The following is a 24,167-nucleotide window of genomic DNA, read 5'->3' on the forward strand; positions in this document are numbered from 1 at the left end:
TTTTCCACATCAACAGTTGGGTACTTGACTCATATACAAACTGTGAGTCAAGAAGAGCAGTAGGAAAGAAAGCTAAGACAGAGTAATGAAAACAAAATGAACCAAGATCTATAGAGCAGTAGGGAATTCACTGCTATAGAACCTGGAAAACAGACAGTGATACTAATACAACTTGACAACCTCTCTAAACATCAGGGGAAAGGTCTGGACCACAGGTAACTTCTAGACTGGAAGCTCTGGGAGCTAGATAAATGCACTGACTCATCCATCGGTACAGAATGATCTGACCTTCAAAAGTAATGGCTCCCGGTCAGTCATTCTACCTGACCTGGGAACAATCATTGGCTTTACCTAGGTTAATAAAAACTGTTAATTCCAATGATTCTGTCCATAGAAAATATGAACAAAGAAACATTATCCTAAATGGTGCTCTGGGACCAGTAGTGATAAACTGCAGTAGCAGATAATCTCATCCAGAAGTTGTTAATGAAATCCATAACACAATCTTACAGTTCCATGAGGAACAGTAACAGCACAGGGTTTTAATACTCACATCTGCAGAGCAATGTACATTTATAAAACAGTGTAGTCCCTGCTGGGATCAGGATATAAACTACCTAGACATTTAGCACTTCCACAGTTGCCTTTAGGAGATGATTTTAAACCCAGAAGAAACCATCTTTCTTATTACTCGAATCAAAACTGTTTACACCAAAGGTTCTAAAAAGCAGTTCCCAGCAAGAAGTGTTTTTTAGCACAGATGAAATAATTCAGGATTACTTCAGCTCTAAAGCAGTCAGTCTGATCTGTAAATTGTATATAACTCAATTTAAGTAACATTTTGTAAGGATAACTGCAAATGTAATGAAATATTGCTTATACCTACTTTAGGAATAAGTACTTGAGCCTGAAGTATGAGAATTTTGGTATCCTTGTGGCGTCAGTGAGAGTTAAGGACATTTAACATTTTGCGGGAGGGCCCTATCCTCATTTAAAGCAAATTGAACTGATTATATTACTTAGCACTGACACTGATGATGGTGATGTATTTTCTGGGTTCAAAAAATCTTTGCAAATATCAATTGTGGAAACCCTCCAAGTTAATTTTTATAAACTTTATTAAATTAGCAGTCTCACAGACAGCTGGAGACCTTGGTACCTGCTAACATCAGTAAGTGCCACTTAGGATTTAGAACAGTACCATTGAGATCAGCCAAGAAGTGTCTCTAATTAGAAGATGATCCTTACTGTGAAGGTGGTGAGACACTGGAACAGGTTGCCCAGAGAAGCTGTGGATGCTCCCACCCTGGAAGCATTCAAGGCCAGGCTGGATGGGGCTTTGAGCAACCTGGTCTAGGGAGAGGTGTCCCTGCCTATAGCAGGGGGTTGGAACTACATGATCTTAAAGGTCCCTTCCAACCCAAACCTTTCATGACAACTACTAATGACTTCCTCTGAAGAACCCTCTCTCCCCAGTAACTTTCATTCCTTTCAGCATCAAAAATACACATAAATATCAAAAAAATACCCCACAAAATGAAAGAATATTCTTAGGGTGGCTTTATTTGTGTGATACATGTTCCAAAAGTAACTAAAACAAAAACACTATTGCTCTCCTTTATGGTTTTAAAATGACTCTTAGACTCTTTTTCACTGTGTATGTAAAACAGGAACACTGACAGCATTTTTTCTGTATGTATTGCTGATGAAAGGAGTTAAATATAAGTTTGCAATTATTACTGTTCCTTTATTGATTATACCATTATGGTATTATCGTTTTATAGTTTTATTACAGTCATTATCAGAACATGACAGGGATCAATCTGAATGTCATACCTAACAGGTAAAAGCAGTTACCTAGAAAACGGTATTATATTTTTGAGATGACCACATGTCTAAGAGACTCTTTTTTCTCTGTTTCAGCTGTATGAAAAGGTTGCTCTTTTCCTGACAAATTTAGGTAAGTGATGTTAAATACAAAATTGAATGATATTGTGCTGATATTTTTTGTCCCACGCTCTCTGTGTGGAAAGTCTTGATTAATTGTAAATCTATTAGGAATTAATTAATTATTTTCTTAAGTTTATAGTAAATGAGTATTATAAACTAAACTGTAGTGCAATTCAATTAGCAACAGTGAGAATCACTCGCCTGCAGTTCTTGGCTCTTGATCAAGCCCCTTACCTCGTAAAAAGCTGAAGTGCTACCACAGGTAAAAAGTGTAACTTTGAAGTTTTCAGAGTCTGAGCACTCAAAACTCCCAGGTTTTGCAGAAACCTTGAAATGGGAATCAATTTTGGCAGCCACATCTGTAGCTAGAAAATAAGTTGCTTAATGACTCTCTGACTCATTGCAACAGGAGGGGCAGTAACTGGGATGGAAAAGAGCTAAGTGTCTCATCAACTTTTACCAGTTGATTGAACTCTAGCAGTGTTCTAAGTTTAACTAATTTTTCAGATCAGCCTTAAAAACGCTAAGGTAAGGACAATGTGTTTCTTTGGATTTACAGTCAGCACATATTAGGGTAGTAATGGACTATCACTGAGTCTGTGGAGATCCTGATCACTCTGGAAGATTGCAGTTGTTGGTGGCAGTTGGCAGACGCTACCTGAGTCAAGAAATCTGAAATGAGAAGATTACTGAAGGCCTATTAAAAGTCAACCAGTAACTGCATGTGAATGAGAATTGTGAATTATCTGTGCACATTGGTGATGTTCAGGAGGACAGATTTCCACAAAATTTCCTCAGAGGAAACAGCTGCTTGTAGCTAGTATTGGAACTTTTTTACAACTGGACAGTCATCTGTTATATGTTCAATATGTGTCTATGGTAGAATTTTATTCTATTGTTTCTTAGATTGAGAGTCCTTATTATATGCCTTAAATTTAAAATATTGCTGCCATCCTATTTTCGTGGAAAAGACCCCTACTAGTTACAGCTGACAAAAATGACTTTCAAGTGTGTGATTTGCATGGGCTATTTCCTTTTATTCCCTGTGACACCCTGTGGACAGTAAGATATGGTATAGAGACCTTGAAGCTTATTTATTTTCTGCCAGGTTATCATCAAGGTAGGTCTTCTTCTTGTAGCCTCTGCAGAATGCACTTACGTGAGGACTCAGTGAGTCACACTGTTCTGACCATGTCCAGCCTCTATTGTGTGTTATTTAATTGGGTGGCATAAATAGCTGATTTCCTTTGAATGATCTTTATCAGTGTAATAAGCTCAGAATGGAATTGGAAGGACAGTCAGGATGTTCTTCTTCAGCCATTACATCACCTTTTCTGAAATCAAATCTATGTTGCTCCAGAGTTTTGCCATTTCCTTTGAAAGGCGCATGAGCAAAGCTTCAGCTGCAGCAACCCTGTAAAAGACAACGCATGGTGGCATCAAAAATCTCTGATGTTTCATTTCCTTTTGCTCAGCTACTTATGTAGTTACTAGCATGCACAGACTTGGCATTCTTGACAGGCATTTCCAAGTCACTAGAGCAGTTGTTGATGAATAGTCTATTCTGCAGTTTTGTTCAGGTGTCTGAAATTTCCTCATGGATAGAATGTCTGCTACTAAACAGAATCTAGTTTATCTTTTTTGTGCTTGTAATCTAATAGAGATTCCTTTGGAAGTACAAATACAGGTACTACCATTACAATACACAGTGCCACCATTACTACCTCTGCTTTTCTTCTGATTACTTCTTTTCACAGCAGTAGATGACTGATAACAAGGTCATGACAACTGGAAAACAGTTAAAGGCCACGGAACTAGTGTGTTGGCATAGTAGTTGTTCGGTTAACTCATGTCTTGATTACTCTTTAGATGGAGATTAAGGGCCCAGCTGAAGAGAAGACATAGTCTGCCTCTTTCCTGTTTGCCTCACCCATCCACTGTGAAGTCTTTTTTTCTCATTGTTCTATGAGGAGCTCCCTGGGACAAGGAAAGTGGCTCTCTGCTGATGCCTGTACAGAGCCCTTTTGTGCCAGCATGGTGGGCACAACCCTGAAACAGAACCACAAGGAAGATTTGCTTAATGACTTCATTTCAGTGTGACATCTCCAACAAAAAGGCGCTTGCACAGCTTATAGTGGTGTGTCGTTATAGTAGATTGCAGAGCAGGAAATGAGAGAACAGCCTGAGCCTGTAAGAATACACACATTATCTTGCAGTTTCCTGGGAATGTATGTATCCAGATATCAGAACAGATTTCAGAGTCTTTACAAGCTAGCTTGCTGTGTGCTTCTTTTGGATACCATTTCTACTGTCAGTTTGTACAAGGAAATCAGCAGGCTAATTTACAAACACATTGCCAGCTCAGATAGGAGCCTACATCCTTTGTGCCAAACAAAATTGTTAATCTGATTAAACCTCTCAAACTCTGCTCTCTTTCTTCACAGAGCAGCCTCGTACAGAATCTGAGTGGGAGAACAGCTTCACATTGAAAATGTTTCTTTTTCAGTTTGTCAACCTGAACAGCTCTACCTTTTATATAGCATTCTTCCTTGGAAGGTAGGATTGATATCTGCATCTTCATAGTCACAAAGTGAAGCAGAGAGGAGTAATAAAATTGTCTCTAATGAAACAAGATGCTACGGCATTGTTGCGCATCTTAAAATGCAAATTTCAGCATTAGCAACGCAGGAAACATTACAGTTTTATTTTCCTTTCCAAAGCCCTGAAACATATGTGGTTTTATTTTCCTAGCACTGTATTACCTTAACACTGACTCCTAACAATTTTGCTACTGGAAACTGATGCCGTCCCCAGTAATATGTGTGCAAGCAAGTTAGCTCTGTCTTTATGTGGGTAACTTGTACAGTTAAGTAAAAAAGTGTAGCCCTGATCTTTTTTCTTTCTGAGTGCTGAATACTTTGCTGCTTTGTTTTTATGAGATTTGTACCATTAACAGAGAACCAGACCTTTTTTCTGCATAAAATGAGATATATATGTATATATTTGTATGCCTCTCCCTGCAAGCCCACTTCAAGTAAAATTAAAGCCTTTCAGTAGAGACTGATAAACTGACAGTGTGGGTTATTTGCATGTAGGGTGCTAAGCATTATTCTGGGCAGCATCATGAGAGAATTGTAAGAAAATAATATTTTCCAAGTGAGAACTAATATTTTCACTGGTTAGACAGTAAGGCAGATACCTCAGCCTGGGTAAGAAAATGAGCTGGAAGTTGAAAGTAATTTTCCAAATAGATATAAACAGTTTTACTCAGATTTTTTTCCTCTGTATTGCATATGTTTAGCATCAAACAGCACAATACTTCATGTTCACATTAAACTGGAAGTAAAAATACATCTAGCCCTTTGTGTAAATTATTCCAGGAATCCCCAGATCTTTTTCTCATGCAATGTCCTTTATAGTTAATCATGCTAAGGTGACATTAGATTAAAACAACAGTGTAAGCTTACTTCCACTGCTGTAAATAGACTGCTCATGCAACATCACTGATGCATATTCATGTGTTAAAGATTTACAGGACACCCTGGAGCCTACCTAAGGCTGATAAACCGGTGGAGACTGGAAGAGGTAAGTGCTTGCTGATTCTTGTGCTCCTGAAACAAGACACACACACATTTATCTGCTGCCCACAGTGGCAGTGAATGCAAGCAAAGGCAGACATAGAATTCTATCCATTCTTGAACTCTGCAATACCAACACTCACACGCCTGTTACAAAAATAGCTGTATATCAACACGTATGTCCTTTACAGTGCTAGTCGTTTCAATCTGAGCACCACATTTGGAGGTCTGTATCAAACAGTTTCTCCTTTATTTTTATTTTCATGTCGGAAATGTTTCATCCTTGAAATGGGTCTGTTTGATATGAATCTTACAACCTTTTCTTCTGAACTTTTTCTTGCTTTACAGATGAGTGATGAAAAAAACATTTTGCAAATGCATGACAAATGGCAAGCAAAAAATTCAGGTCCTTACTCTGCCAACATGAATTTATAAATGCTTCCAGATATCTGAGTATTTTGGTTAATATAAATCATCTAAACACTAGCAAAAACAAAACAAAACAAAAAGAAGAATTAGCCATCCTATTTTTGAAGCAGTGAATTCTGTACATTAAAAGAATAAGTGGTAAATGGGCAGACAGACAGAACATCCCTTGGAAGTCTGAGAGAGACCAAGCTGACCTAACAGATTGCTGCTGCAAAAGGAGGTCAGTTCTACACTGTCTTTGAGCCTTCTCCAGAAGCTTGCTCCTTCTTCTTCTGCACTGACTGTGTTTTGTCCAACCTTGTGAGGAGCCTATTCAGTTCCCTCTATCAGCAGGAAACTCTTTCTTTTCCTGGTGAAATCATTATTTTTTTTCTGATAAGTAATTGGGCTGAATCAGCTCACAGTAGAATCAGAGCATGGGAAACACTTGCAGGAGCAGTAAGGGGAGGAAGGAAGAATCACGTTTGGGAGCGAGGTGCAGCAGTGACATGTTACGGGTTGGGTCAGTTGCTGGTGGAACCTGCTATTACCTTATTACTTTGCCTGTCTCAGAGTAAAGAAAAAAAAGTTGATTAAGAATTGTCTAATACAGAAGTCTCAGCTTTACCAACCATATCCATACAAGGCCATATTAGGAACAGGCTTTAGGATAAAATGTTTAGATATCCCTTTAATTGCCCTGTCTTCACCTACTGGATGAGGACAAGTGCAAGACTATGTATATCCAGACCACAGCGTACACAGCATATTGGTGGTGTTATGTCTGTAACATTGCTGCTACTTCATTTTCCTTTCTTAGTCTATATTTTCTTGTGTGATTGATTCCTAAAAATAGAAGGATGATGATTTAATAATGATGCTAGTGAAGTTAATTAATAAAAAGAAAAATCAATCTGCTACCCTGTTAATCTAAAGAGAAGCTGAATGAGGTCAACAGAAACCTCAGAAGGAGCCCTGGCTCCTATTGCATTTTGTTAGATGTTATAACTAATATCATTTTTTTCTCTTTAATACCTAAAGAGGAACGGTTCCAGTTCTGTGCCAGCAATCTCTTTCACTTATCCATAATACCCAGAACTTAATACAGCTTAGACTCCACTGTTTGGAAAGTTTTTGGCGCTTTTCGCTTTCTTCCAATACTAAGACTAAAAACAGTGTCATCACCTGAATTGTTACTAGCTGAGCATCACTCCTTAGAGCTACAGCTCTTCTTCCTCAAGACATGGAGCCACAAGTAAAGCAAGTAAGCACTCAGCAAGAGATGTTGAGAACTGCTACTTGACAGTTAGAGATTTGTAAGTCTTCAAGAAGAGAATAGCTTTAAGGAGTTCACTCAGTCATACATAAGTACATAATAAACAGTATTAGGTCTGTCCTCAAGGCATAAAGTCTTTACATGCACAACCAGGAGGAATTTTCATTTTTTGACTTGAAGCATAGTCAGTCCCCCTAAAAACTACTGGAATCAGTAGAGAAATCTGTTAGCTTTTGCCTCTATCTTACCCACTGCTGTACAGCTTATTAGCAGTACTAGTATGAAAACGATTTGTTTCAGCTGATTCAGCCTGCAGAGAATTAGATGACAGACTTAAAAGGCTCATGGTACAATACAGTTTCATATGCTTCTGTGAGTCTGTCTTTAAAAAAGAATAATAAAGAAAACAGCACTTAATTCCTATTCAATATTAATTTATGCTCTTTTAGAAATAATTAAAACTGAGCATTACTTCTATTTAATGTTTTGTTTCTTTTTTGTCTATAGTGCCACCCTAGTGGATGCCTTATTGATCTCTGTATGCAAATGGGTATCATAATGGTGCTAAAGCAGACCTGGAATAATTTCATGGAACTAGGCTACCCGTAAGTAAACTTAATGCTTATGTGTTTGTAGATCACAGAAGAATACCAAGTTTACTGTTTCCTTATAGACTGCTACATAAAAGCAAGGTAGATTTGCCATAAGAGTAGAAAATATCCTTTCGCGTAGCCAGCTCTAAAGTTAGATTTCCAGATAGCTGGAATATGGGTTTTTGATACTGAACGTAGTTTGCAAAATTGAAAGTGCAATATCAATACTAACAAAGAAATATGTAGGAAGCACTTAGTTATACTGAATTCCATTATTTAAAACTCTGTAAAGATAACTGTAAGACAACTGTATGCCTTACACAGGTAATATTATATGTACCATTTTTAATGTGTCAGGAAGGTCTAAATTGGATTTGATAAAAGTTTGATTTTTTGGATGTGATAAAAGTTGCCTGAAAGGGTGGGTCTGAGTTGGAAAAAAAATGCATTGTGGGCATATTCACTCTCAGAGCCAGAAAAACGTACTGACTGGTATGTAGATATGACCCCTGGTGATCTGGGTACTGTGGAGCTGTGCCATAGCTAAAAAGGTTGACGATTATTCATTTCTATTGGTTCACTTCTCATTGATTAGTATTTAATGAGTATGATTAATAGAGATAAATGGTGCTAGAGACAGTGTGGCAGGCCATCAAGGGAAAATAGCAAGTGTGAAAGCATAAGAGAGAGCTGACATTGTCAGAAAGTTTGCCCTTGTCAAGTTCTGCAGCTTCGAGAGATTTGCTTCACCGCAGGATCCATAGAAGAGCGAGCGCAGAGGTTGGTCCCTGAGCTGCAGAATGTGTTGCAGCACTGATTTCAGGCAGCCTCAGCACTGATCGCATCCTGCAGTAATGAGAATGGGGTGAATGATTTAAATGCACAGTGTAATGGGCAATCAAGGTACTCAGCATTCACTATTCATCCATCTTCTTGAGTGGGCACCTAGCAGTGCTTGTCAGGATTTTGCAGCTGAGGTTTGGGGGGGGGGGCGGAGCAGCAGCAGCAGCAGAAGCGTTGATCCTTCTTTCCATTCCCTTCCTCTTTTGTCAGTTTCCATTAGATCTTTCTCCTAATTATTAATAGGGATACTGAAACCTAATAATGAGCATTGCATAGGATTACAGAAGTTGACAGAAGTAAATAGGAGTTGCTATAATCGGAATAAACTGCTGTAAGTCAGTCCCTTCTCTTTGAAGTCACAGCACAAATCACCGTTGCAATAATGCTGAGAAGCTTAAACTCATTCTGGTGAGAGATATAGGTGCTCTCCAGCTTTCACATTTCCTCTCTAGCCCTGAAATGCTGCAGCCAAGCATGTTTTGTTCCCCTCCCCCCAACATACAGGAAGAGATCAAGCAATATTAGAAGCCATTTAACAGTTTCTTGTTCAGAGCTTAGCCATCTCAGTGGAACGCTGCATTTGGCCTTATAAAAAGACCTTGAAGTGATCTGCCATTTTATGTAGACCATCATCAGCTACATATATTACCAAAACTATAGTTTCCCTTGCATTGGAAAACATTTTCAAGGTATGTTGAGCACATTTAGCCTCTTCCAGTTTAGTTTTGAATAGTCAGTAACAGTCTTTACTTTGTTTCTCTCATTTATTTGAAAATGTAGGCTAATTCAGAATTGGTGGACCAGGAGAAAACTACGGCAAGAGTATGGCACACAGAGAAAAACAAGCTTCCCACAGTGGGAAAAGGACTATAATCTTCAGCCTATGAATGCTTATGGACTGTTTGATGAATACCTAGAAATGAGTATGGCTCTGATGTTATTTCTCTCTCTTTAGTAGATTTTAATGTTGTTGCTTTTTTGTTGCTGTGAGTTGGCCTGCTCTTTTAGCAATTGCTGTATGAAACTAAAGAGGCTACAGAATGGTTCTCATTCTCACAGGTCAGGTGAGGAATGGGAGTGAATTTCTGAGAACAAAACCAAATCAGTGTATCTAATCACAGCGCTTTTGGTTTGCTAAGCCCACATTTATGAAACACTTCTGATTCTGGCTTTGTATGGGGAAGGTTGCTTTCTACATTGCAACTCTTCACCTGTACGTGTTTCAGAAATTCTTTGCTCATTTTTGCTCAAGGAAGTTCCTTTGGGTTTTTATTTAAAACTATGTGGAACAGCTTGTTTTTCAAAAATTCACCCCCATTTACTGCCTGTCAATGTCATTGCATAGGAGGATCACTGTTGTAAACAAATGTCAAAGAAAAAAGCTTAGGCCCTGTGTGACTGAACTGCATATATCTTGAATGGCTGTTTTCAGTTTTGTTTTGTTTTTTTCTTTTCTCCCTCACACGATTCTTTTCAAATAGTGCAGAATTTAGGAACCTGAAGACCTACCTCTGGAAACTTAAATACGGTCTCAGAGACAGCGGCCCACCAGTAGTTTAAGCTGTAATCATAGCAAGTATTCAGATATTGATGCTGGAGTGAAAATGTCAATTTCTTAAAAAAAACAAAACAAAACAAAACAACAAAAAACATTCCAAACATCTCTCCCAGCTGAAAATTCTAGATGCTGAACTTCGTCTCAGGGTTAGATGTGTGTTTCTTCTGGTCATTCTCACTCTGAGCTTTTGGCAAGGATGATTTGTGCAGCAGTCACTAGACTATTGTATGGTACAGCCTAGTAAGAGATGTCTGTATGTGAAATACTGCACCCTCTTAGCCCTTAGAATTAGAGCTCAACAGTTACACTGTGACCTTTCCCTTTCTCTCCTAGTTCTTCAGTTTGGATTCACAACCATTTTTGTGGCAGCTTTTCCATTGGCACCGCTTCTGGCCTTACTTAACAATATTATTGAAATTAGGCTTGATGCATACAAATTTGTCACCCAGTGGAGAAGACCTTTAGCTTCAAGAGCCAAAGATATAGGTGAGTTCTTTGTTAAGTGTGTGTGTTATTTTTAGGACAAAACAATGACCATTAAAAGTAAGAGTGGATTAAGGAATTTTCAGTCATCCTCTGCATTAGCAACACACAATTCGACAATGCACAAAAAGCTTCAAACATCCAATGCAAGTCTATTTATGCAATTTATAGCCTATGTTGGGGGGGGAAGGAGGAAATTAAAAAAAAAATTAAGGATTTTCTGAGTGACTTAACAGCCAGTATGTCCAGGAGTTGGATTCAGTGTCCTTTGGGGCCTTCCAGCTAAGGATTTTCTGTGATTCTATATTTTAACAAAGTGACCAGTGTCTTCTACAGGTTTTTCTTGTGGCTTATACACTGTGAACACATATGACTGCTCAGTTAAAATATAATAACCAGAGAGAGCTGCAGAAATGTCAAAATGAAATTAAAGCAGCCACCATTCAGCAAGTGTACTCTGTGTTTTCTGTCTGCCTGGCCAAGAGCATCCCCTATGACTCAGTGGCTACGTCCACTAGGTCCCTGGGTGCATGAGACAGGATTGATCTAGATTCCAAGAAACAATTTACTGTCAATGAGGAAAGCCTGCATTGCTAAACACAGGGTTCAAATAACTTTGAGTTCACTCGGCCGCACACAGCTACTCAGAACTGATTATAAACCACCCCCATCCTTGCAGCATGCCAAAGCAAAACACCTTTAGGAAGGATGCTACAAAACAAACTTATTTACCCAGTGCTGAATTCCTGGTGCCTTGGAAAGGTAAGCAGGATACCTTGCTGCCCATCTGCACTGCAGAAAATCATAGGCCTCACCATGAAATAGCTTTCTGCTTTTAGAGTGCTCTGCCATATACCTGAGTAAAAACTTGTGTGTGAACAGTACGAATCTGTGAGGAGTTTAGGTAAAAGCCTGCACATCAGCCAGTACACAGCATTCACAGCAGACAATCTCTGAGAAGACAGTTATATAATTTCAATAATAAAAGCATTGGAAAACGGTGTTGTTTTTTGTATTCAGGCAGATGAGTTGCAGTTGGTCCCTATTCAGAAAAGTTTTTAAGGATAGCATGATTCCTCATTAAAATCAATGGTTACATCTAACCTGCCTTTTATGTATTTCTCAGCGATGATCCTCATCATCAGAAGTGCTGTGTGTCTGTGCCATAAGACCTTTTAGGCAGTTAAAACTGGGCCCAGGAGCCCAGTTGATGTGTAGGGGCCACGTGCCATCATATAGCACTAACAGGACAAGAAGATTTTGATGCAGAGAGATACATGCTGACATACATACTGGTGGCTTGCCACCCAGTGAGAACATGAATCTGGTCTCCTGAGCTCTTGCTGCTCAATGAGATAATTTTTAGTTAGCGTCTAGATAATAGATAATTTTTAGTCTAGTGTCTAGTGTATAGAAACTATATAATTTTTGAGTGCTGGGACAATTGCTTCAGAGTATGCAGTATTTGAAATCTTTTGGTCCTTAATTTTTTTCCATAGATAACAAATTTTCCTTATCATACAGGAATCTGGTATGGGATTCTGGAAGGCATTGGAATTCTTTCTGTTATCACAAATGCATTTGTTATAGCCGTGACATCAGACTTCATCCCTCGACTTGTTTATGCTTACAAATATGGACCTTGTGCTGGCCAAGGAGAAGCTGGGCAAAAGTAAGCTTTTCTTTGGGAGGGCAGTTGTGCATGAAAATACACTGCTTGAATAGGTACAACAGTTCTGTCTGTATATGCACCAATTTCACTAACCCAAATTTATTGCTTGTGGTTAGGCAACAGATTTCAGCCACAGATAGAGTGGCCTGCTGACTGGCTGTAATCTATGAGGTTAACTCAAGGAAAACGTGACAGAAATTTGGCTTGTGTAATAAACCACATTTCCTAGTGTACATGGGTATAGTCCTCTTTTTATTCTGAAGCTATGCACATATTTATCACTTAAAGATTTAATCAGCATTTTATATTTATTCATTAAGCTGCATTTCCTGTATTCAGCATGCATTGTTCCAGAAAGCAGCGTCTCACAGGAGGAAGCAATTCCCAACTGATAAATCAAGGCATCCTTACAGAGCAAAGTAATTTGTTTTCCTTCTAAAACTAGAGTCCTTAAGTTACATCTTTCAGGAGACATTTGTAAACTCCTGCTGCCTAAGTGGATTTTCTTTCAGTGTTGGTAAACAGTGAAATTGCGTTAAGTATGAGTCTAGCTGCCACACGGCAACTTGTAAAATCTTGGCTGCTGGACAGGCAGAAGGTCACTGAGTCCAGCTGAACACAAATGGACGCAGTTTGCAAATGATCTCCTGGCAGCTCCATTAGCAAGAGCCTGCAGTTCAGAGAAACATGAGCTTAACTGGAGAGAGAATTACAGGGCTTGTGTTCTGCTGTCGGACATATGGCAGATTGATTTTTCTTCCCTGCTATAGCAAGTGGATTCTTCTGTTGCTGCTTTTTTTTTGATACCCTGTGTTTGCCAATACTTTTTAATCCTACTGATGGAAGAAGGGCAGTGGATGGGGCAGTTCCTGATTAGCAGTGCTGCTAACTTGCTGTTCTACTACTAGAATGGTATTTTAACATGTGCCTGCAGGACTGTTCCATTTATTTTCATGAGGAGTTAAAGTCTCTTTGCTGGTAAGGTGTTTGGTCTGGTGCCAGCATTTGCTGAGCATACGCCTCTGCTTCTGCTGTGATGAAGATCCATAGGACACTGAGGCACTGTCAGCAGTTTTCCTTGCAACTGATTTTCTCAGAGCCAGTGTGCATGGAAAAAAAACATTTGATTTTTGTAAGGAATCCGATACGACTCACCAGTTTTAAAACTTGTTCAGCACTGGGGAAGTAGCTTGGCTCACAGAAGAAGCTCTTCTTACAAACCTCTTGTACAGCATTTTCATAACTTTGCTGCTTTTCTGGATGAATTTGTCAGATGAATTTGATATCAGTCCCGTGGAGGAGCCAAATTGGATAAAAACTATATATGCAGTCATTATGGATGCTGCTATTTGTAACTGCTGTTAGAAGAGTCAGAAGCTATTAAATATCCACAGGAATAATGAATTTTCTCAAGTTAAATTAACGTGTGAAGAGTACCTGCTATTGACAGACTTATATGAGGGAGGTTCTCTTTTTCTTTCCCAAAACATCTGTAGGTATTAAATCCATATAACACACCAGCAATACTAGAAAAATATTGAGATTATGTTAAGATCCGAGCCTAATTAATGTGGAGATCTTAAGTCAAAACTAGGCAGTTCTTAAATGTAATTTCTCAAATATTTTAAAATCTCTAGTTAAAAAATAATCATATCTTACTGTGCAGAAAACCATATAATGCTGTTTGAACCTCTGGCAAAACAACTTGAAATAATTACAGATTTAAGCTTTCTGGTTTGGTAATGCTGAAATTTAATTATAATAGTCCAATAGATGAAGCCAAAGTGGGTTTTTAAGGAAGGAAGTATATCACCAAAGACTGTTGGCTTCCTGCAGCAGTTCTTGGCAGAACTAAATTGATTTTCAAATATTCTCTTAAAAGCAATTTTCACACCTTAGTTGTCTGACCTCAAGTTCCGCATTTCAGATTCTTGTCTAAACAACAGTAGAATTGTTCTTGAAATCAGAGCAGTATTATAACAGATTTAGTTCAATGGAGGTGAGAGTTGGGTTCAATGGAGGCATCCCTGTGGGTCAGAACTGCCTCGCAAAACCGTACCAACCAGAGCATTTAGCAGCTATCCTTATGGTAGCTAAATTTATTCATTGATTACAGCTTTTTGAAAGAATTAACTGTTTTTTGTGCAGAAATTATACTCATCTTTTGGGTTCTTATTCATAAAGACAGCACATGGTAAACCATGCAGAACAGTTTGGTGGATGGCTAAATTTGTACTTGACCTCTTGATGCGCTGTAAAATATGTTTAAATATCTTTCTCTTTAGCTCAGTTCAGCATGTATGTTAGGAAAATGAAGATAGGTTGGTTCAGTCCTTCCTTCTTCCTGACTCAAAATCTGGCAGCCTCATATAATTCTGTCAATGGTCTCTAAGTTTTAGCTTTGAAATACTGAAAACAGATGGCCCTGATGGTGATGTGGTTGGTTACTGCAGGTTTTGCTAGCTGAGGTCTTTTCTTCTCAGTTGGAGAACGAAGGATTTCTTGGTGCACCAGTACTCACCCATCTTTGAGTGAAAAGCACAATGCATGTTCCCTGTCCTCAACATGATTAATGCCAAGTTTGAGCCTTCTTGTGACTCCTACAGCCCTTTATCGTGCAATGTACATTCTGTTACTCAGTGTTCTAACTCTGCCAAGCCCTCCCAGCATTCAACCAATCTGTGATTTTTTAATACCAGATTTATCTGATTAACTGGACATTTTGAAAATAAATAAATAAATAAATAAATAAATAAACAAAGTCTTATTTCCCTTTGCTGTTTTGGGTGTATTGCCTTTCCATTTGAATTTAATATTCCTTTGTGTATGTAACATGAGAGTGACAGTGGGAGAATTCTAATCATCTCCCTGGTGCCACTTGCTATTTTCCCTACCTGTCTACTTTTCAGAGGTAACCAGTCCCATTCTTTACCGTTTCTTCTCCCATAAAAATCTATCATTATTCACTGATGTACATGAGCATTTCTTCTATAGTGGCTCAGTATCCCTTCAAAACATGACTAAACATCGCAGTTAAACTGCAAAATTCAAGAAACTTAGAGAACTTCCTCCTGGTTAGAACAGTTCATAGAAGACTGTTGCTGTGTCCTGACTAAAGGATTTTTTCCCCTCTAGGTGTATGGTTGGCTATGTTAATGCCAGTTTATCAGTATTTCTGGTGTCGGACTTTGAAAACCGTTCAGAGCCTACATCAAATGGAAGTGAGTTCTCTGGTTCACCATTAAAATATTGCAGGTAAGTATCTGATCAAAACACTTTTCTGCTTTAAAACGCTACAAGGGAGGGACATCCTGATAAATTTCGGGTTAGAACTAATTTTCAAAACTTGAATAATATTAATGGAAAAAAACCCAAATGTCCTACTTGAGGACATACTTATGGTACTTCTTGGTTGTTATCTGCATGATTGCTTCCTTAGATGCAGGAGAAGCTGGAAGGTGATTCAACTATAGAATCTGTGTGGTGTTATGGCTTGAATCACATGCAGTCATCGTGGAGGAATATGGTATCAAAGGGTCAATAATGACTGACTGATAATTTCATTGAAATGAAACCTTAATCAGATTTTCTCATAACCTGTACACAAGGAAGTCAGCTTGGGTTTGCATAGAAGTGTCCGCATACAGTTATTTCACAAGTCTGCCTGACATAAACAGAGTCTGTCCAATGCTACCTTTATGAAACGTCAGATCTAGTATTTCCTAACAGCTGAATGGTTAACATGTTTATGTCATTGCTTGTAGGTGTAATTGTTAGTAATAATCATATGCTTCTGCTTTGAATCAGAATAAAATGAGCAGTTAATCATCTTTGTGTCTTTGTCATTAGCCAGCAGACTGGGGAATAGCAGTCTGAGATTAGGCTGTGATGACAGACTTGCAAGTGATTAATTGTAATGGTCCAGAGAATCAAAGTCTTAAATGGTATGCCAGGGGTCAAGTGACAGATACTGTTGCCATTTTTCTATGGCAGTACTAGTTTGTCAGGATGAGTCCTGGTGGCTATAGATACAGGTACTCCAGTATTTTTCACTGTAGAAAAATGTGATATTATTTTATGAGTATCTCAAGAAAAAAAGATATTCTGGGATATAGCAAAAGTCACCAATATATTGTGATATAGTGGCATTTTTCTTAGCAATTGTGGTTTAGCATTGTCAGTTGATGGGGGACGTTACTGCTTTTTTTTTACATAACTGATATTTAAGACATTGTTCTCTGTTGAAACTTATTTTACAGAAAGAGCATCCCAATGTTGACTCCATAGATAAGGTTTTCTGGGGAGCAGAGCTGCTTTCATAATACTTCATTCCATGTAGTTTGCTACAGTACATTTTAATGATGTTTATAAATTCTGATCAGTTTCTTCCCCCCCTTTAATTCCTTTCTTCCCCAGCGTCATGCATAATGTTGCTGCTATCAAAGCTGATTGTAGAAACAATGCATAAGTTGTCCCCTCAATATTCCATTCCGTTCTATTAAATTGGTGCCATAAATCTCTAGAAGATAAATCTGTTCTTGGAGGTACACTGAACTATTAGGTATATTTACCCTTGAAAGAAAGTGAGTGCCTTACTTTCTTCAGCTGAGTTTATCAGCTACATAACCCATAAGTATTCTGCTAAAACATCAGTCACTTTAATTGCAGCATAAACCACCTATTGATAGTGAGGTAAGGAAATATTGCATCCTGCTGTAGTGTAGGCACTTTTCCAGAAAGGCAGTCTGTCTGAACAAAAACCAGTGGCCATACTCTCCATTAACTTCTGCTTATCTAGAATCTAGGTGAGGGTTGTCAGGCTGACAAAACTGGATATATTTATGGTTTTAAAACAGTCTGTGGTAGGGAAGAAAACACTCCTCCAAAGGCATCCTACTCCACTCTGCATTCTGAGAAGGTGCCTACAAGGCCCATATTGCACTAAGGAAGCTACAGCTGCTGGTGCTGAGCGCCTAACATGCTCTGTATTAGCAGCAAATGCATTGATCAAGAGCAGATGCGTTTTGATTTTGTCTTCTTTGTGGGCAGAAGGGTAGGAGCTTACTAACTGCAGTACTTCACTTGTCTTTCAGGTACAGGGACTACCGAGACCCTCCTCACTCCCCAGTGCCCTATGGCTACACGCTGCAGTTCTGGCATGTCCTAGCAGCACGGCTGGCTTTCATTATTGTATTTGAGGTCAGTGACCATTCCAGTGAAGAAATCTGTATAACGAAAACAACAAAACAAAACCAATTTCCTCTTGAAGCTTATTCATTGACCTGTTCCGTGATACCAGATGTCAAGTTTCTCGTGTTAGTTTCTGCTATTTGTATTGTGCTTTATATTCTCCCATTTCCTGAACAGTCACAGGTATTTTGATTTTAACAAACAAGGGAATACTGCAATTTGAAAGCTGTAACAGTGACAGGAAAAGAGGGCAAAGAACTGATGTTTTTACTTACTTTCTAAGTTTTGGTATTAGCACTCTGTTTAGGCTGAAAGCCGTATGCAAACTAGTTAGTGAGTAAGGAGGGAAGGAACATGATTAGAAAGAATGAAATCTGAACAACTGGAAGATGAAGATAGCCTAAGTTGCAGTACTTACACATTTAGCTTTTTTTCTCTATTTTAAATAACATTCATCTCCATTAGCATCACAAAGCTGGTGATGCTGGAAGAGACTCAATATCTTATTAATATTAATTAATATTAAATTAATATTAGTTCATATTAGTACTTAGTGTCAGTATCTCAGAAATCTTTAAAACAAACCCAGAGAAAACCCAGCTTCGTATGACTGCTATTCTTATGCTGATTTTGAAAAACAGAGAAAAGAGAGTAGACAAATAAGCTGTGATGCAGCTCATAAGGCCTAAATTTCATTAAGCCAGAAACCAGGTGCTCAGCATCCCTCCAGCATGAGTAGTTCCTATGCCTCTTACACTGAGAAGAAGCTAAACAGGGAATAAACAATAAAAGTGACCACTCTTTCCTCAGTCCACTTCTCTGAAATCATAGCAACAGGACCTCCAACACAGATACGGAAGCTATCATCACCACAAATTATTGGCATACTGTTCAGGAGCATATACTACGTTTCTGACTCATACTGCTCTGTAAATTCATTCTGTACTGAGCTCTCAAAGCACCTCTTTAGATCACTGAACATTTGAGCTTTTGAGTTAGAAAAAAGGGAAGGGGAAACATTTTCTAGATTATTTCTTGCCTAGGGTTGTCTTGTCAGCAGAAGTCCGAGGTCTATAGAGAGCTCCCCAGTTACAAGTTTTCAGCCCTTCCCAGATGAAGAGGAACATGGCATCACACTCTGACATCTCTTTTTGCCTCATACTGCTCTAAGTAATGGAAGTTCAGTCTGGCTTCCCTGTGATCCCTGCCATGTTCAGGGAAACATCAGAGGAAAGAAAGACCTGATAGCAGCATGGTGGGCTTCATCTTGTCTTTGCTTCCTGAGCTGTCAACACTGAGAGCCAGGGAATCCTTCTCCAAACAAGAACTACAAGAACAACACTGGTAGGTCAGCCTAAGGAGTTTTAAAACCAAAGAGAGCCTGGCTTTCAGACACTGGACACTTAGTATATATGTCTTTGGAGATCTTCAAAAAGCCACATGGACTCTGTGCTGGGCACCCTACTCTGGTTGTTTCTGCATGAGCAAAGGGTGAGACCAAACAGACCCAGAAGTCTGTTCCCACCTCAGCTATGTGTACCTGTTTTTCACTAAGGACAGTACTACTAGATGTATTCTGGCTGCCACAGCAGTTACAGTAGAAATTCTCTCCAGGAGATTCAAGGCAGTTTTTTCACAAATTAAGTAACCTTCCACCTCAGCTCTGACACCCTTTTGGCAATGAGGAAGTGGATGCAGTCAGTGATGTTTGGTGATGGTGGCCAAACAAATGAAACAAAAAGTACTTCCTATCAGTATTTGCCTAGACTAAACAGAGTTCAGTGACAGTGCTGTGACTAAAGAAGCTTTTCAGTATGTTGTTGTTGTTTCTTTTTTTTGTTTTTATATTAGGCAGACAGACAGTAATTACGGTTATTGCAGGTTGTTTTTCTATTTTCTTGTAAGGGAAGAATACATGGGAAAATGTTATATATTTTTTCAGTGAATTTAAAAGGAAGGGTTCTGATTGGAGAGGAAGTATCTTTACTTCTCCAGTCTAAAATCTGTACTTTTGCTGAGATGGAGGATTTTTATTTCTGAGGACCTCCTCTCAAGTGTAGTGTACAAATCTCCATGCACTATCTTCGATCAAATGAAGGAAGACAATTGAGCAATCCTCCCCCATCACAGCTGGGGCTTGCCTAAGACATGAGGGACAAAGGAGCGCCTCTTTTAATTGGAATGCTTACTAAGTGACAAGACAGCTTTGGATTAGATATGCAGATTAGAAGAAAAATAATGTTTAGTTTTGCATAGGTGAGTTAGTTTCCAGTAATGATGCAAGAAATTTCCAGCAACAGGAAAATATTTTTCTACTTGATCTTCCTCCTGCAGAGCAATCCACTATTAACGGTCCCTGCCCAGACAACTCCACTGCAGAGCATGATCTCACGGGTTTGAACACACAGGTCATGCAACAGCCTTGAGGCTTTGTTTGGACTCAGATACTCTGGACCTTTGCTGAAATCCATAGTCCATTCCTATTTAGTTTTTTGTTGGGAAAATCTTCACGATTTGATTTCTTCAGATTTAGTAATACATTCAATCCTAATGCAGCATCGTTAGAAGGAAAGGGATTTCAGGAGGTATGGAAATGACTTATTTTCTTCTAATGGTTTTTATTCTTCAACTTTTTCTTCTTTTTGCAGCACCTTGTCTTTTGCATAAAGCACCTGATTTCCTACTTAATCCCAGATCTCCCAAAAGATCTGAGAGATCGAATGAGGAGAGAAAAATACCTGATTCAGGAAATGATGTATGAAGCGGAATTAGAACGTCTGCAGAAAGAAAGGAAGGAAAGAAAGAAGAATGGAAAGTCTTATCACAATGAGTGGCCATGATGGGGTGAGGAAGAAACTGCTTAAAAGAAGATAGGAATTCTGTTTAAAAAAAATTCCTGGTTTTCTGTGGTAGAGAGCACAATGAAAGAGGAACGGTCAGTGTTGTGTGCACTCAGCACATGTGCACCCTCATTTAAAATGGTGCATACTGTGCTAAGCCTTTTCAAGTTAGGGGTCTTACAAGGCTTAGTCTTCTCCAGAGCTAATATTGGCATGAGCAAAACAGACCAATGTGTTAAGTCTCCACACTATTTCCAGGCATGGCTTAAATTCAAGGCCCTGAACTTCAAAGCAGCAATATATCTTAGAGTGCTTTACCTAGTTATCTCATGGCTCCTCATCATGGCTGAGCAGCTACTTCATAATCAGTGACTGCTCATTAACAACATGACAGTACATGTCCACGTGTAGTCACCACATGCTGAACATGCATGGCAACGATGCCTTCTCCCATGGTGGAATAAGTGGAAGAAGCTAGCAGGTACCATGAGTTAAGTTAACATATGGGGATTGCTTCTGTAACTTGAACAATACCTTAGTATCCGTGAGGAGATCTTAGATCGTGAGTCCAATCAAATGCTTTAACAATGATGAAAAAATTACACGTGCAGAAGTATTGGCAGGTAGTCAAGCACCTAAATGTGCCCAGAGGTGTCTTAACTGTAGTATCATTAATTTGGACATGTTAATGTGAAAGGTTGGTAAGGTTTTAAAGATCTGAACAGTGCCTTTTCAGCTATGGGTCTGTCTGGTCTCTGAAGGAAACAAATCAAGCTTGGACACCTCATCAAAAATTGCTTGTATACTTGTATTGCAAGCCCACATCAAGGACTCATAAAGAACAAGAATATATGATACACATAACAGGAGGCTGTCTGTGTCTGAAGTAAATCAACAATAGATAAAAAGAAAGAAAAAAAATGGATGTACAAAGCCAACAGAGCAAGAGAACATGATAATCTACGATCTCTGCTCTTGTAACTTCTCCTTTATTCCTTCTTCTGTTGTCCGCAATGGGAGAAAACAACTAGGCTGTAGTATGAAATAGCTTGAAATCCTTCATGCACAGCAGTTCCACATAGGCTGTAGTATTAGATTTGGCCAAAATGTGCCACTGACTATACGCTTTTGCAAATTGTTTAGCATTAAGAAATTAAAAAGTTTGCAAGTCATTACTCCAAAATATCATAGTTGTAACTCTGATGACGGCAGAAGTGCTGGACGGAGCAACATGAATCAAAATGCTGAGCTGTGAAAGCTCCACTGCCTCTTGCCTCAAAGCGATAATACTGCAATTCTTGCAGAATGTGCAGTAGCATATTCAGCCACAACATGAAGAAGGAAGTTCAAAAGCCAAGACTGTAAGTAGACTGCAATGAACCACATGTCTTGGTGAGGATACAGCCACATGCAAAATAATGAAGCTCATTGATTCACTTTTAGCACTTTTACAACGGGAGCTTCAAAAACAGCATGCTTTTCTCAGAGCTATTAATGAATAATGACCTTGTTAGTTCAAAGGCATTTGATAGGGAGGAAAATTCAGCACATTGTTTCTACAAGTGCTTCTAGAAACCATTCTAGAAGCAGTATTGGACGAATCATGCAGTGCAAGATCCTTTGTATGGATGCCTCAAACTCCACTAGACATCGGCACCTCTTTTACCAAGACAACATATTGCCAAATTAGATCTTTGTTAACTTTGTTCTACTGCAAGGTAGAACTGTGCTATTTCTATGAGAAGGAAAGCTTTGATAAAAAGCAGTATGGTTTGGTGAAAGAAAATGTTTGCATCCTGATCTCTGTAGCCACTGCCAGCCTACATTTTGCTTCCTTTTAATAACAAACCTCCTCCAGTAGTAATCAATCATCCTGCATGAAGAGGATAAATGGCTTCCACTATCAATTGCTCCTGACTCGGGCCTGGAGTTCCCATGAGGCAGTATAGCCACTGAAGGTGTTTCAGGATGGATCTGTTCTCTATTGACTTGGTGCCAAAAGGAATGAGGAACTCAACTAATGGTTCTGGGATGTATTCCTGCCTAATAAGCAAGTGAACTTGTTTGTTCGTCTTGGCTTCATCCTACAGCTGCTGTGGGCAAAGCCTGTATGGGCAGTGAAGAAATGGGAATGTTCTGTGTTCTGTCTCAGTAAGTAGGGGGAGATAGGCAATGTCATTCATTCTTTGATACAAACATACCAAATCAGTTAGTATTTACCATTCACCCCTTATGAATGTATATTACACTTGCAATCTGGCAGGATCACTGTGAAAAATCACATTCAGAACCAAGTCACATGAACAACTGGATTAGGAACAACTGGATTATACCCTCTGTTTTATATCTGTAACAAAAACCCACACATGACTAGTTTAGAAATTGTTTGCTAGGTAGTAAAACGAGTTGTGAGTCATACATAATATCAGCTTCATCTTTATGAGTTGTGAATCTTTCCAAAATCCTGCAGTTCCCAGAAATGAATTGAAATTGAGTAGAATTTAAGCTGACTTCTACCCTGGAGGAATCGCAACAATATAGTGTGTCGAAACTAATAAAGTGAAACAAAAAGACAATACAAAATAATTGTGTTTGGTACAAGTTTTCAACATAGGTACACTGCAATGAATTTTCATGACACTTCATAGCCAGAAGTTATGTCCTGTTCTGTCCGAACTGAGCACATGAGCTGCTGTTTACCAGACTTGTGCTGAGTGTGATGCCAAAAGGGACTCTGACCTTCCTGGCAGATCCTGAGTACATTTCTGTCACTTAACGTTGACCAGTCAACACACTGACATTTCAGTCCTGCTGTTCTGAAGAATAGATTTCCCTTTAGTCCTTTAAAGCTCCATGGCAGAACACACAGGAAAGACAACCCCCTTTTTATTTACTCAATTATTTAGGAAAATATAACACATACAATAGGCTAACAATAATACACAGAATTTAAAACCATCTGTAGATAGAAAATTTATGCCATTCTGTTCTTTCTGATCTGATGATGGATGGGTTTTGTTTAAAACTCCGGGTGACAGCCCTGTATGTTGTTTACTTATTCCAGCTCCACAAGAGCACTACCTTCAAAGGAACGAGATAAAATGCAACCTCAATGCATGCCACAGACATTTGCCATAGCAAGCAGGACAACACACATCAAAGGATTTACAGTGAAATCATCTTGCAATCAGCATAGGATTGATCTCTATAGACCACTCTTGACAGCAAGCATGTACTTCGTGAGCAGTTACCCACCAGTTTTTAAAACCAAGGGAAAAAAAATGTATATTGGGACTGTTTTTCAGCCTATTTGCTACGATTTTTGCATTCTGTCCCACATTGGTTTTACAAACCTTAGAATAATAAATGTAAATGAACACCCTGGATACTTTGACAAAAGAAAAAGCCTAGGTATAGAGCACCGTGTTCAAGCCACCAAATACTACAACTGAAACCCTGTTTACAAATCTGTTCTTTATTTATTAAATTTTTTTGAGGGGAGTTATGTTATTTACCATATATATAATATATATATAAAGTATACATAGAGATTGTTTATTTGTAAATAGAAAAAAAATCTTAAGGAGAAGAATGTCAAGTTTTCACACTTACGTAAAAAAAATCATCAACATAAAGCCATGTTTAATGCTTGTATAATGTGACACAATAAACTTGAAAATAAATGACGCATATGAAATATTTGCTGTTTCATATCTATGCGTTATTTTCTATTTACCTTATTTGTTCAGAAAGCAAACAGACCAGGTGAGTGGAAA

At 38.7% G+C, this 24,167-nt stretch overlaps 1 protein-coding gene across 6 annotated transcripts in view; it reads left to right on the forward strand.

Moving 5' to 3' along the window:
* Nucleotides 1-24,090, forward strand: part of ANO4 (anoctamin 4) — a 162,167-nt gene extending 138,077 nt beyond the window's left edge. For 5 of the 6 annotated variants that reach the window (XM_015859160.2, XM_015859172.2, XM_015859194.2 and 2 more), the window contains 10 exons: nucleotides 1,924-1,960; nucleotides 4,395-4,506; nucleotides 5,478-5,535; nucleotides 7,720-7,817; nucleotides 9,429-9,571; nucleotides 10,540-10,692; nucleotides 12,214-12,361; nucleotides 15,497-15,616; nucleotides 17,455-17,560; nucleotides 20,200-24,090. In XM_015859160.2, the coding sequence (XP_015714646.1) occupies nucleotides 1,924-1,960; nucleotides 4,395-4,506; nucleotides 5,478-5,535; nucleotides 7,720-7,817; nucleotides 9,429-9,571; nucleotides 10,540-10,692; nucleotides 12,214-12,361; nucleotides 15,497-15,616; nucleotides 17,455-17,560; nucleotides 20,200-20,391 (1,167 nt within the window). In that variant the 3' untranslated portion in view covers nucleotides 20,392-24,090. The remainder of the gene's footprint in view (nucleotides 1-1,923; nucleotides 1,961-4,394; nucleotides 4,507-5,477; nucleotides 5,536-7,719; nucleotides 7,818-9,428; nucleotides 9,572-10,539; nucleotides 10,693-12,213; nucleotides 12,362-15,496; nucleotides 15,617-17,454; nucleotides 17,561-20,199) is intronic. The other variant, XM_015859164.2, reaches the window with a different exon arrangement.
* The last annotated feature ends 77 nt before the right edge of the window (nucleotides 24,091-24,167 follow it).

The sequence above is a fragment of the Coturnix japonica genome, chromosome 1 (assembly GCF_001577835.2).
Source record: "Coturnix japonica isolate 7356 chromosome 1, Coturnix japonica 2.1, whole genome shotgun sequence".
NCBI classification, from domain to species: domain Eukaryota; kingdom Metazoa; phylum Chordata; class Aves; order Galliformes; family Phasianidae; genus Coturnix; species Coturnix japonica.